Raw genomic sequence first — 15,477 nt, 5'->3', positions numbered from 1 at the left:
ATAAAGTCTGCGTGGGCGAACCGCTTTGTTCTTCAATGAAGAAAGTGTGGTTTCTATGATGTCCTGAGAGAAAAAAAACGTCAGGATAAATCTACGTTATATCTGTGGTATATCTGCCTGCTTATCCGTGTGAATGCGATTGAAAATAAAGCACTAGACCAAGATCACGCACAACTTTTCAGGCGTCAACTTTTACGAAGAATCGAATGTTAACATTCACTTTATATTCGGAACTCTTATCATTATATAGAGGGATGGCAGCATTTGCGCCCGACATTCATATATATATATATATATATATATATATATATATATATATATATATATATATATATATATATATATATATATAGAGAGAGAGAGAGAGAGAGAGAGAGTAAGTTATGAAAATATATCTGGCAATTAATCTACATAGAATATTCTGCGTTTCATCCTCGTGAAAATTTGTCAGTCATAACTTACTACCTAACTCTACCTATGCATTAAGCACTGCTGAAGTAAATACTGAAAATTTACGCATAAAATTATATTTTCGTATATTAATTTATGTGATTAAATATCTTCGAATATTAATTTACGTGATTAAATCACATAAATTAAGTGAATTAATTTATGTGATTATATATATATATATATATATATATATATATATATATATATATATATATATATATATATATATATAGCGTATTTGACTACAGATCAAATGATCCATGTTCAAGCCCGTGTGTACATCACCATTTTTTTTCTGATTAATGAGTTTAATTTAAGATAAACGTATAGCTGCCATTTAAAATCGCTGCAAATCATTTTTTCGTTTGCATATTTTAAAATTTACATTAATCAAAAGTAACTTTTCCAGGACGTTCATCGTCAAGCCGAAATATCAGCTGATGTGATATTGTAAACAAACACAGACAGAATTTGATGAACGACATTATCGTTATTATTTTATTATTTATTTTTTATTTATTTATTTTATTTATTTATTTATTTATTTATTTGCGGGCAAATTATTCCTCGTAATATATAATAATCAATAGAGGATTGATTCTATAATAATACATACGCAATCTGGATGAATTAAAATATCATGTGTAATCTTATTGTACGACCGGGCAACGCCGGACTGGCGGCTAATATACAATATCGCAAGTTTCCCTATACCGGATCTTTATGGTTAAGAGCTGTTTTACTACTGCTAGAAGAAGAAGAACCGAATTGCTACGACGTGTCATCAAACCAACAAGACTCAACCTGTCTAGTCAATGAGTTACTTTCATCCGGATAATTCTGCAGGATAGTATAATTTGTGTTTGATTGTTTGGGCACAACTTGTCAAGGCCACCAGCCACTCGAGGACAAAGGTAATGAAGCTGAATGAGTGCTAGTCGAAAGCTGAGGAACACTATAAGAATACTAACGCTGATCACGATTATGTGGTGGTTTAGGATAAGGATTAGTTAAGAATGGATTTGAAGAAAACCGCCTTGTAATCAGCAGGGAAGCAATCTTTCGGTAATGTGTTCTATAGGCGGGAAGGCTTTGCAAAGAAGCTCTGCCCAGGGAAATTACGCCTCGTGGTAGGCACATGCAGGCGAGGGGGGAGAAAAATCTTTTTTTCCGTTGTGGTTGAAATACGAGTTCTTACTATGAATATTTTACGAAGATGAACGAAAATAATCAGGGCTCAATTGGAGCTCAGTCGGAGCACCTTCCATGGAAAGAATGATAGAAGAATGATAGGTTAACAACGTCACCTCTGTAAGAAAAGGGGGTCTCACGCTAGATTTCGAAGTCGATTTTTGTGCTCTGCCAAGGCAAGAAAGAGTGCTCTGCGCAGCACCTCCGCACACGTGTCAGCAATATTGCTTCTTACGACGTTTTTGACGTTTATATAGGTAGAACATTGCAACTGGATTCGTATATTTTCTGGAGAGGTGGAATGATCTAACCATTTTTATAGCGAACTTAGCAACAAACTGGATATACGTCTTTTCCGTTAGTTCTCAAGTGAAATTAAGTGGTTAACGACACGGACTGAAACCGTGAGTGTGCCACGTTCGAATCCTGTTTGTTCCACAGAAACATGTTCATCAAACCAACACCTTACCTTGTGTGTAATATTCTGGAGAGAAGGTAAATAATTTTATTTTAAAATATCCCTAGAGTTTATCAAACAGAAAGGTTGGGGGGGGGTCCAGGAGGGAGCCATTTATTTCGATTCGAGCGTTAGTGGTTAAAGGAAAAAAATTGGTTGTAAAGACGTTTAATCTCCATAGAGTCATTTTATATTTTTTTTATTTTTATTTATTTTCTTTTTTTAGTTTTGTTCAACTTAAACAAAGCATAGTGTTATTAAGACGTAAGAGGCCAGGGTTATTAACAGGCATATTTATGGGACGCATCCTAAGTGGGGAGTGGTGCAGCAATATGTTTGTTGATATTACATTTAAATTTTTGCATGGTGATACAGTCGGGAAAACAAGGAGCGGGAAGGAAACTCCAAAGGCAAGTGGACCGAGGAAATAAGCTTCGAGTAAAAAGTTTTCCGGTATTTGGGGACATTTACAGTGAAAAAAAAATGGGGGTTTTGCTGATTGTCGGGTTGATCGGGGTTATTTGCGTTGAGAGGACTACAGGTACGGTAAGTTCGTCGGAGCAAATTCTGTGGAAGTACTTACACAGCAAGCACGTTGAGGTGATCATCAAACGAACATAGAGCGTTTCTATGGTATTTATGTGACTTGAATTTTACACACACACACACACGCACGCACACACGCACACACACACACACACACACACACACACACACACACACACACACACACATATATATATATATATATATATATATATATATATATATATATATATATATATAAAGTAAAAACCATTGGATTTGATAGTGCTCAATTAAAAGAGCAAGATATTAAATGACTATCCTTGAGTAAGAACAGAGGTATATTATCGCCTGATGATGTCTTTTAAAACTGAATTTATTGATTTATTGATTTATTGTGAGACATGGTAATTTAATTTAACTATACTGAATAATATATATATATATATATATATATATATATATATATATATATATATATATATATATATATATATATATATATATATATACTCTTGTAAACTATTGACGGAAAACTCTCTAGGGCCCTTTTGACTATCACCTAATAAGGAGTAACTGGTTGTTTAAATGAAAAATCGGGACAAGATCAAAGTGTAGTATCTGTTCTTCAGATGCTGCACTTCAATTTCTTGTTCTCTCTCAGTGGAGGAGAAATCCTTCACGACTGATACAATTTTTATTTTTCTTCCTTTTCTCCACGTTAAAAAACGACCCTGGTGTCTAACTCTGTCCCGTGCGGAGGCATTGTAAATAGGAAAAACACAGGGGGAACTAGATTACCTGGGGAGGAGAGTCGTTTAAGATAAATTAATTTAATTAAATCGTCTTTTAAAAGACGTGGGAAAAAGTTTTACAAAAGATAAGGGTTTAAGCAGGTTTCAACAGCGGCACAAAAAAAAGGTTTACGTATAGCAATAAAGACAGATGGGCTATTTAAAAAGTTTAAAAATGTATGCCTTGCTCATGACTAAATTGAAATGCATTCGGGTGGATTTAATTTCGTAATGATTTTCTTTAATAAAATCTCCTGAAGTGCGGGTTAGTGCTTGCAACTATAGCATATCTGATGTCAATGATTGATCGATTCATAGCAATAAAAAAAAATGCGTGAGTCACGCAAAGGAGATGTACACACGCAGTAAACGTGGTAATACAACTTTATTAACATGGAAATTACTCGTGAAAAGTTCCCACGCGAGTTATTTCTAATGATCCTCACTTGGTGTTCCCTGGAATCCGAGTGATAACAAGCCTCCTCAGGTTTACAGTATTTTCTGCTTCTTTCATTCATTATTGCAGCTCAACTCATATTATCGCTTATAACGACTAATGATATGATCTGAGTGACAATAATTCTCTTCAGGATTCCATTATATTCTCTACACTCTTCGAGGTCAGGTGCTATACCCTGTGTCTTTTTGACCTTTCAGACTCTCCTCGGTTATTTTGTCGGAGAGTGGGGGCGGAATGGATGTCAGATTTTTTTTTTTATTATTTACTTATATATTAATCAAATCATTCCCGTGACCTTGAATCTAAGTATATTTTCTCTATAGTCCTGTCTTTAAGGTGCAGTGTTGTATTTTAACTTACCAGCGATCGGACAGCGTCGTCTGGCTATTTGGATTGGTTCCCGCACTCTAAGATTTTTCTTAATATTTCGGTAGTTTTTATTGTAATTTCTTACTTAGTCCAAGTTCTCACACAAGTTCTTTATTTGTCACACGCGCGTACATGTGTATGTATGTATGTATGTATGTGTGCGTTTATGTGTGTGTTTGTGTGTGTGTTTGTGTTTGTATGTTTGCATGTGTGTCCGAGTGTAATTGTTTGTGTGTGTGCCTCTCCATGAGAACAAAGTTAGACACAAGGTCAAATTTTATGTAGGAGAGTATCATGCCACCTAAAACCGAACACTCTGGACAAAACCGATCCTACACTCTGCTCCTAGTTCGAAGGACACGAATTCTCACACAAGTTGTAACCAGTGATCGCTTACTGGCAAAAACAGCCTTTATCCTTATGCGACAGACACAGTGGGCGTGTTCAACCGGCCTCCTCCAAAGGAGAAAGTTTCTAAAGAATAACATATTCATAAGCGGTCCCCAGTTGCATGCGAATTCAGTTCAGGTGAGATTTTAAGCGACATTATATTTTACAATTACTTTTTTTCGAGAAGGTGTCGCTGCCCTCTCACTTACACAGTCTGATATTCCCAAATAGTCACTCATCTGGTACTGACCATAGTCAAGATGATTTTATTTCACTGATTTAACAACAACTGACGTGACAATGTGAATGACGGGTGGTGCTACTTTGTAGTCTGATTGACATATTTACAGTACTAGCCATCTCTTTATATCAAAATTGTAATTCACTTTGTATTCTCGCAACAGCCGTCTATCATTGATTTTGCAACACCGGTCAGTGGTTTACTCTTTAACTTGAATGACAATAAGTCTCCCCGAGATTCCAGTACACTCTGTGTCCTGACTGTGGAGATCTGCATGATGTTTTCCCTCATCGGTCTTTTCGTCCTCTCAGACTCCCCACAGTTATTTTTTGTGGTGTCAACTAGTGATGGGACGATTCCGATATTTTTACCGATTTCGATACAATTACTGATTCAGTTCCGCTTATTTTTAAATTCCTAAATATGTAGCCATAAAGTGTTTTTTTTTTGTTTTGTTTTGTTTTTGTTGTTGTTGTTGTTGTTTTTGTTTTGTTTTTTTTGTTTTGTTTTTTGTTATTGTTTTTTTTTTTCGGATTATCTGTGTAATATTTGCTTATATTTCCGCAAATGTAAAAAATACACTTGCAGGAAGGGGGAGTGATTTATCTATTTTAGTTTTACTGATAATTTATAAATGAATCAATATCTATTATTTTATCATTAGTATCACCCATGGAAAATATTGTTAAAAAAAGGAGAAAAAAAATTAAAAGAATCGTTTTTAACATTTTTTGACATTGATCACATTTTATTTTTAATCCGATATCAATTTTCAAGAAGTTCTGAGTTTTTTCGATTCCCGATTCCGATTAATCGTTCCAATACTTCGTTGGCTCCGTTCAGTATCAAGAGACAATGGATACCTCCTGAAAAGGTAGCTGCGCGTGTAATTGTGAGGCAAGGGTTGCGCAAACATTAACCACACCTCTCCTGGATCGGCACTGCTTGAGTCCACTGTCAATGCTAGACGACTGGAAACAATGCCGAGATAAGCAGAGAGCACATACAGCACCTGGAAATTCCCAAATGGTCACCCATTTTAGTACTGACCAGACTCAAGGTTGCTTAACTTTGGTAATCTACGGTGTGTCAACGTGAAGTATGCCGAATTATGCCGTCCCAACACTAGTGCCAACTGATATTGGTGATCTGTGGTTTTTTTATGGCGGGAGTCAGATTATCGGATTGTTGGCTTATATATCTACAAGTGTATATCCATCCTCAGTTTGGCTAAGTATATCATATTTATAATATGAATCTCTTCGGGAATTTGCGTGTCATCTTTCTCTGTATGGTTCTAGTTTTAGCATAGGTACTGTTAAAGTCATTACATAAATATTAATACGACAGCGTGTGTGTTATTTTCTGTGCCACGTTTACATGTGAATCGTTTAATTGTTATGGACGTCCATGTAATAAATAATTTTACTAAGAATTCTTCATAAGTTTTGGTTTGGGTTTCGATTATAGCTAATGGCACTCCAGTAATCTATGCTTTAAAAATAATTTTATCAAGAATTCTTTATAAGTTTTGGTTTCGATTATAGCTGATGGCACTCAAGTTATATATATATATATATATATATATATATATATATATATATATATATATATATATATATATATATATATATATATATATATATATATCATAAGTTTTTGTTTTGCTCTCAATTAAAGCTTATGCACTCGAGTAATATGGATATGTATTTTGGGAGGGGGGAATCACAACTTTATAATATATAAAAATCGATAGAACATTAACTCTATAATAATATATACGAAATCTGCAATAATTAAAATATCATATTTAAGCGTACTTTACGACCCGAGTGTCCCTGCTAGCTTAGATAAATTCTTTTGCAGTTTTAACAAAAAAGCTACAATAATATCAGAGTGTCTCTATTTACACTGAACATCTACAGAATGCCAACATCAATATATTATTATGGATGAGTTCGTTGTGGAATTTCTACAGGTCACGCTTGTTATTATTATTTTCTCATTAGGAGTTTTAATAAGAACCATTGCCAGTGATCGCTCACGCACATAAGTAGGTGGTGTTCATTGGAGTCTGGGTGATAACAAGTCTCTCTAGATTTCCAGTATTCTCCACATCCTTTGATAATTGTTGGAAAGTAATTTGTGTTTTTGTAACAGCCGTTTACCATTGTGTTATCGGGAAATACGGTCGCTGGCTTTCTTTTTATTATTATTATTATTATTATTGACTCACATGGAGCTTTCACACAAGTCAACAAACGATCTGATTGGAAATCTGTGGTGTTCTCTGAAAGCTGAGTGACAAAAAGTCTCCCCAGACGTCCAGCTCTCTCCACCCCCTTCGATAGCATTTGCAAATGAATTTGCATAATCGCAACAGCCGCTTACCATTGATTTCTCGCTGGTAGTGGCCATTGGTTTATACTGAAATTTGAGTGGCACTCAGCCTCTCCAAGGTCCCAGTTCTCTTTGCGCTTGTCCAGCCGAGGTCTGCTCGTTCCTCGGTCTTTCAATCCTTATTGATCCTTCTCGACCCTTTGGTATCACTTTTTTATTGAGGGGAACGGCGATGAAATAATAGGGGGGATGCATGATGGGGGTGTAGAACTTGTACATATGCAGTTTCGGTGTTCTTCATTCCCTGTAACGCTTATTCGTTATATTGTCTTGTATTATTCTCCGCATTCAAGGGTTTTCATTAATATTTCAGTCGTTTTCATTATCGTTAGTCGTTGTACTTTTGCAGTTATTCCTCTGATTCCAATTTCTGACATTCTTTTCTCGAAGTTTTTCGAAATTGTTCCTAGTGCTCCTACTATTATCGGTACTATTTTGATTTTCTTCATCATCCAAATCCCTTTTAACTCTCAGGCTAGCTCTGTGTATTTGCTTCGTTTCCCCTTTTCTTTCATACTTACCCTGTGGTCAGCTGGGACTGCAAAGTCTACGATTTGACAGGATTTTTCTTTCTTGATTATTACGACATCTGGTCTTCTTGCTTGGATGGGTTTGAATTATTATTATTATTATTATTATTATTATTATTATTATTAGACCTGACATGAGTCAAAAGTAACAGAACGGATTTTCCGGGAAAACTCCGGTTGCCCCGCCCCGCCCCCCCCCCCCCCCCCCCCGGAATGCCTCTCGAGTTAAAATGGCTAAAATTAACACTTTTGTGCTTATTAAAAAAAATTGATGACTTGGATTTTTATAAAACTTTCTGAAAAGTTGTAACTAACTGATTTCTATATAATTTTGTTTGTCTATACTTCGCGATAACGCTTGGGTGTGCCCCAGGGGCTCTTTTAGGGCTAATAAAAACACTCCGTTTTTGGGACTATTTTACCACATTTGTCCAAAATTTTCTGTGTATGCCTATTTAGCAGTTTTGCATGGTGTTAAACTCAACTTTAAATATGTTAAGGCCTTGAGGACTTTTGGGGCTAAATGAGGAGGGGGGGCAAATGATGGACCTAGTCATTTCTTTTTTATTTGCATGGTGTAGAACTCAAATTTACATATGTTAAGGCCTACAAATTGAACCGTTTGTTCATTTTGACCAGGATTTGACGTCCCCTGGGGACTTTGGGGGCTAAATGGGAGGGGGGTAAATGCTGAACTTAGTCATTTTTTATGCCTCGTTTACTGTGCAATCTCGGGGGACCATGCATGCTTCACTTGTTATTAATATTATTGTTATAATATTATTATTAGATGTCGCCACCTACACAAAAACGTACGCGCTTCTTTTGCGTGATATATATAACAGTTTTATTCTTTCTTTCTTTCTCTCTCTCTCTCTCTCTCTCTCGTCCTATTTCTTTTCTCTCTCTCTCTCTCTCTCTCTCTCTCTCTCTCTCTCTCTCTCTCTACCTACACACACACTCTCTCTCTCTCTCTCTCTGTATCTACACACACACACACATACACACACACATATATATATATATATATATATATATATATATATATATATATATATATATATATTACGACTAAGAGGACTGATATAATTAATTTCCCGGACCGAACAGTTTTGCACCATTTTTATGCCCCCTTACCAAAATGAAAATCAAGATATAATGATAATAAACCTTATGTTTAGAAATCATTACTCCAATTTTTGTCAAAATCCGATATGTTATTTGGATTTTATAATTTTAGAACATGCCTAAAACTTACTGGTCCTTAGGAAGAAATTCTAATTCAGGGAAATCTTCTTTAATTTGCTTCTACTGACCTTAAATTAAATTTCACACAACTCTGAAACATTTGAATTTTCAAATGTTCGATTCTGACTCTATTATGTTCCTAAACTACTTTAAAGATTTGAGAAGAAACTGAAAGTTGGGAGATATTTATTAATAGACGTAATGATGCGCCGGAAATAGATTGCCGATTGCGGAATAGGGTTCGAATGCGACAAAAGAAAAAAAATGGAAGATTTCACAAAAAATGGGAGGTACCTTAATTTTCATAAATGGCTTCCCCTCGTTTTTTTACGCCATTTGCATAAAACTAAATTATTTTAAGCATAAATCACATTATTGAATTCTTGCGTTGTGTTTCAAAATTCTCCTACGCTCTGTTTTAAAATTCAGTTTTGTTTCAAAATACATAATGATCGGTTAATTAGTTATGGAGTGAACCCTGTACATAGAAATGTATAAACATATGCAAATACTTAACTTAGCAAATGGTCAAAATTCAAGATTTGTTTGGTTTTTTTACTGACACTTGATTTTGTTCGCTTATTTCTAAAATTTTTCTTTTTTACTTGGAAGTCACCACTTATCAAGTCCCGAAGGCCACTCAAGGATAAGCGTTAATGAATGCAAGGTGGCAGTGTAGTAATCGTTAATGGTGTAAACTTGATTATTTATGGGAACGGCCCAAAACGAATTTGTTTACATTGGATTTGAAGGCTACCATGTTGTATTCAACCGGGAAGCAGGCCAGCGAAAGTGTTCCACATGCGAGCAGTTCTGGGAAAGAAGCTTTGTCCATGGAATTTGAGTTTGGATACATGCACAGTTAGAAAGTGGGGAAAATCTTTGATAGTGGTTGTAGCTAGTCTCTCTCTCTCTCTATCTCTCTCTATCTATCTATCTATCGCTCGTCCGTTCTCGCGCTCTCTGCCGAAATTGTCAGGCCTTTTATTTTGTGTAGATATTTCTCCCCTTACCTCTTTTTCACTTCCTTCGTTTTTTTACCTCTTTATTTATTTATTTATTTTATTTATTTATTTATTTATTTTTGCATCCGTTTTATTTTAGCCATCTTTATTTTTACCTCTTTCTAGTTTCCTTCTTTCTTTCTATATTTTTCGTCTCTACTTTTCATAATGATTATTTTCTTTTCCCTTTTCATCCACTATCACATTTCTCCTTATTATCCCCCCAACTCTTCCCATCTCTCTTTTTGTGTGTGTTTGTGTGTGTGTGTGTGTGTGTGTGTTTGTGTGTGTGTGTGTTTTGTGGAAATCGCTTCAGACAATGCACGAAGCCACTTAATATAAGGAGCTAAAAAATAACATTTCAAAATCAAAATCTAGACAATGATAAGTGTTAAGATTCTGGCTCAAAAAAAGCCCAGCAATTATTTACCCTTTGTCAGAAATGTCACTAATGGAAGATAATGACTAAAGGACATATCAAGGAAGCAAGAGTTACGAGGTTGTAGCGAAAGTAAACCCAAGGTCTTTCTTTTTTTTTCTGTTTCTTACTTACTCTTTCTCTCTTTGTCTCTCTTTCATTTCTTTTCCTTTTTTTCCTCTCTCCGCCTCTCTCCACCTCTCTCGCTCTCTCTATCACTCTTTTATTTTCCTCTTACTTCTCCTTTCATTTTAACTTAACTTTTAACCCCATTTTCTTTGTTCTCTTTTTTCTCTATCCTCATGACTCATCTCTCTCTCTCTCTCTCTCTCTCTCTCTCTCTCTCTCTCTCTCTCTCTCTCTTCCTCTTTCTCTCTCTTTGCTTTCTCTTTTGTGAATGTCCCCCGGTGCAAAACTAGAAACGCTCTATCAAAGAACCGGCTAAGCAATAAAAATCAAAGTATACTTACCGAATTTGGAAATAAACTTGACACTGAGGAAGTAGGCTAAAAGTTCCGATATATGGTTGAATACGGAGGCCACGCCAAAGAGGGTGGGAGATCCGCCCAAGTCCTGCAGATGCCAAAAGAGGAAAGTGAAAATAAGGCCGATCCCAAAACCCATAAACCAGGCCACAAACAAAACAGAGATATACCGAATTGAGGCCAGCATTTTTAAGACAGTTAACCACTTGCCAAAATAGGTCTCTTCGTCTAAACCTCTTCCAGGACCCGTAGCGTGCCCATTGACCGTATCACTGACCATATCACTCTGCTTGTCCAGGGAAATGTGTAACTTATCCGGGTGAGTTTTCTCCGGGAAGCTGGGCTCTATGTGCGCTTTATCCTTTGTATAATAATCAAAATCGTCCTCCTCAACAAGCCGGACCCGGTCGATCTTTTTCCGACCTGTGACCGTTTCTTTAATTTTATCCTTGATCTGTGATGCGATCTGTTGTAAAGGTATATCCATGCTTCCCTGGTGGAAAGAGAAATTGAACTGGGTAGCCGTGATAAGGGCGCAACTCATGAGCACCGAAAACACAGCAAAACATATGACGTAGTTCTTTTCGCCCAGTTCTTGGGTCCCGCAAGGATGGTTCGGAAAAGTCGTCGAATGATCGAGGGCCATGCCCACTATAAACATAGCGATACCCCAACCAAGTGAACCGAACATGCGCTGTCTACCGTAATTCTCGACATCTTCGCCCAGATAGGCGAGGGTCACTGAATCAGCCAGGGTAATGGCTGGTGCGCTGAAAAACTCTCCTACAATAACTAAAAGCAACAAAACAAAAAACACTTGCTGAACCTGATCTTCCCGGTAGACAATCGTACTGAAGCGGGGACTGACCAAACCGGCCACTTCGTTCTTGTTTTTATTGGCGATTTTCTTATGATCGATTTCGTAAGCCTCGTGTTTTGGTTTCCTGCGTTTCGCCCTCGAATGAGCAACGGGTATATCATCGATATTACTAGCCGAGTCAACGGTGTCTAAAAATCTGCCCGGCATTTCCGGCTCGATTGCAACGTTTAGATCGCTCAGCTCATTAAGGGTCTGTTCCTGGCCCGCGTAATTCTCGACTAAGCTCTTCGCTGTCCTGTTGTTATTGTAGTGAGGCAGGTGGGAACTTTTATAAAGAAACGGGTTTTCCGGTGGTATCCAACCGTCAACGGCCCCCACGTCTCTCCGCTTTCGTGTGTAAGGCTCGGAAAGGAATATATGGGTGGAGTTAGTTGTGATGCACGAATGGGCAGGAGGGTGCACGAAAGCCAGGGATAGTGTAAAGGCAATCCAACAGAATAGGGAGAACAGCAAAAGCTGTTTCCCTTTTTTCCACTTGTCAGCGAAGACTCCCCATAAGGGTGCACTGCAAAATTCGACGAAAGGCCGGAATCCAATGAGGATACCACCCTGAGTCGGGTTCATGCCTAACTGTCGAAAATAGACCGCCATCAAGGGGAACAGGGAGCCGAACGCGGCGAAAAAGAAAAAATAGAAGATTTTGGAAATTAGGAGGTCGCGGTTGATGTAGGTGAATAGGTTGTCGATGAGATCGCGCCTCGAGTTCGGCTTTCCTGGGAACTGTTGTTGTTGTTGCTGTTGGTTGAATGAGTTCCGCTGGAAAAACTCCTTCTCGCTCCCGGTCGGCGAGCGGGTGGACCCTCCGCCCGTGACGGCCCCCGTTTCATAATCAATCCCCATATTGATGTTGTGTTATCTTTATTTATTGAATTATATACTTTTGATAATGTTGTTTGTGAAGACTATTTTCCTGTTTCTTTTTTGTTTGTTTATTTAATTCATTTTAAAACAATTGTTAGAAAAAAAATAATCACATAAATACGTTTTAGGATGCGTTATTGTTATTTAAGTTATTGCTCTTATATAATTTATCGATATCTTTTTGTTATTTCGTATATAGTTTTGAATCCTTTTTTTTTAATTATATACCTTTTTTCAATTTATATTTAATTATTTTTTTAGTTGCAATTTTTCTTATGTATATGCAATTATTTGTAAACACATATTTTTGTATGTATATATATATATCTACATATACAGTGTATTTATTTCCGATAGATACAAAATAAAACTCCGAAAATTATGTTTTTATATCTTTTTAAAAAAATTTTCTTACGAATAATCACTTAAAAGTCCGTATTCATTATTTTTTGTCCGTGTTTTGATGTTGTTGTTGTTCCTGCGGTAAAATCCTACGCAGTATTTCCTCTAGCCACGAAAACATCCATTCAGTATCAATTATGAAGCCGTTAGAAATTTTGTAGATTTTTGGTAAACATGATTCCAATAAACTGCATTTTTTAATAACAAATTAGATTATTACCATTTTTATGTGCTATTTCCATTTAAATTCTTTCTTTTTTTTGTTGTTGTTTTAACACGTAGATATATTTAAAGCACTTCTTTTTTAAATAGTAAATACAAGCCTCTTTGCTGTCTACTGGACGATGCTGGTTGAATTAAAAGCAATAGATAAAACTAAGCTTTTTCGTCGATTGTTTTTTTTTTATGTAGTGAGAAGCAACACAGTTCGATTACAGTTACCTTCTGATGCAATGCTTCTACAGGCGTTAAAAAGAGCGCAGTAATACGTGCTGTGTAGTCAGAGCGGTTCGGCTACAGCAAGACGCTGTTTAACCGCATCTTCGCACTGACTGACTGGGAATGCGAGCGTGGTGGAAAGCTCCTCCCGTCTACGCATGCGCACAGGCAGTCGCGCGCAAAAATCGCTTCTCGCACTTAGACGAGAGCGCTTACAACGATTGGAGAGAGAGGGGATGATGCGAGTTGGTAAAAGGCTGGAGGAGAAAACGGTAGAAATAGAAATAGAAAGAGAGAAATATGGAAAGAATAAGAGGAAAGACTGATTGCAAAAAGAGAGAAGTGAGAAAGAAGAGAAGAATGCAATAACGCTCTTGCGAGAAAAGAACGAAAGAAAGCTGACGAAAAGGAAGAGGAGACGAAAAAGATAGAGGGATATGTAGAGAAGAACACGCCCTAAATGATTACAGTGTAATATCTGTTCTGTCTTTTATCAGAGGAGAAATCTATCTAAACTTAGAAAATTTAATTTTTTCCCCAATTTAGAATGATACTCTGGGGGATCTGGGTGTCTGCCATTCATTAAGAACCAACCTTGTGTTAAACTTTGATCTCGTGTGTGGGGGGGGCAAGTAAATTGTGGCTTTAGTGCTTTAATATTTTCCCTTTCATTTTTTCCACATACAAAAACCTCCACCTTTTTTCTTTTCTCTCCCGCTATCATTTTTTTCTTTTTCCACTCCCGTTTCTCTCTCTCTCTCTCTCTCTCTCTCTCTCTCTCTCTCTCTCTCTCTCTCTCTCTCTTTATCTCTCTCTTTCTCTTCCTTTCACTCTCTTTCCCCTTTTCTTTCTGAACGATGTTCTTGTAATTCTATTCCTTTTTTCATCTGTACTTTCACTTTTACTTTCACTTTTACTTTCACTTTTATTTTCATTTTCTGTTAAAATTAGTTTTTTCTCTCTCTTCTTTTTCTCTCCTCCTTACGCCATTTTCCTAATTTCTTCTCATTATCTTTCTGCCTCTCCTTTTTCTTTTCTCTGAACGATTTTCTTGTAATTCACTCTCTGCCTCTTTATCTTTACTTTCATTTTCTACATCCCTCAAAATCTGCGTTTTTTCTACTTCTCTCTTTATTCAATTTGTTTCTCCCTCTTTCTTTCTTCCATTTCTTTCTCTCTCTTTCTTTCATACACACTTTATTTTCTATTTCGCTTCTCTACTCAAACTATTCATCCTGTATTTAATTTTTTTTTTATTTCAATTTCTTTCTTCTCTTTCATTTTATCACCGAACACATTTTTTAGCCTCTTTTCAGTCTCGGGAAATCTTGCATACCGATGGAAGCATGTCGGTCAGAAAAATAATGTAACAAGAGTTGCGCAATATCCAATTGTCCATCTCCTGAACCAGCATTCCTTTTGGAAGTCCAGGTAGACCAAAAAATATTTCTGGATAAGTGGAGAAAAAAACGGGTGTCATTTTCGTGTTTTCCTTCTCCTAGACTAGTTGCCAGATTATAGTTTGAAAGTTATGTCTATTCTACGGGATGAAGGATATATCTTTACTGTGGGTATTAGTAAAATTGACGAAGTGGCCTTTGGAATCTATGTAATAAGCTACAGATACATAGATAGATAGATAGATAGATAGATAGATAGATAGATAGATAGATTTGGACGATTCAAAACATTTTTCCTATCAAATTCCAAATAAAGAGATTTTTTTGACGCTCTTAAAAATATAATATAGGGCACAATCACGTTGACACACCGGTTCTCGCCAGATCACCGAAGTTAAGCAGCGTTGACCCTGGCCAGTACCAGATGGGTGATGATTTGGGAAGACGAGGCGCTGTATGTACCGCTAGGTAAAATACCAAGTTGAGAAACTGGCGTGGTCTATCCTTCTCTCGTGGGTAGATGGGACTCTC

At 36.6% G+C, this 15,477-nt stretch overlaps 1 protein-coding gene across 1 annotated transcript in view; it reads right to left on the bottom strand.

Annotated features, from left to right (window-relative positions):
• Positions 1-13,741, bottom strand: part of LOC145259930 (major facilitator superfamily domain-containing protein 6-like) — a 387,142-nt gene extending 373,401 nt beyond the window's left edge. The window contains exon 1 of the mRNA XM_080117890.1: positions 10,951-13,741. Coding sequence (XP_079974016.1) covers positions 10,951-12,685 — 1,735 coding nt within the window. The 5' untranslated portion in view covers positions 12,686-13,741. The remainder of the gene's footprint in view (positions 1-10,950) is intronic.
• Positions 13,742-15,477: the final 1,736 nt, after the last annotated feature.

This window comes from Euprymna scolopes, chromosome 35 (genome assembly GCF_053919585.1).
Source record: "Euprymna scolopes isolate OS-2025 chromosome 35, ASM5391958v1, whole genome shotgun sequence".
Classification (NCBI taxonomy): Eukaryota; Metazoa; Mollusca; class Cephalopoda; order Sepiida; family Sepiolidae; genus Euprymna; species Euprymna scolopes.
This window is presented reverse-complemented; position numbering and strand designations above follow the sequence as displayed.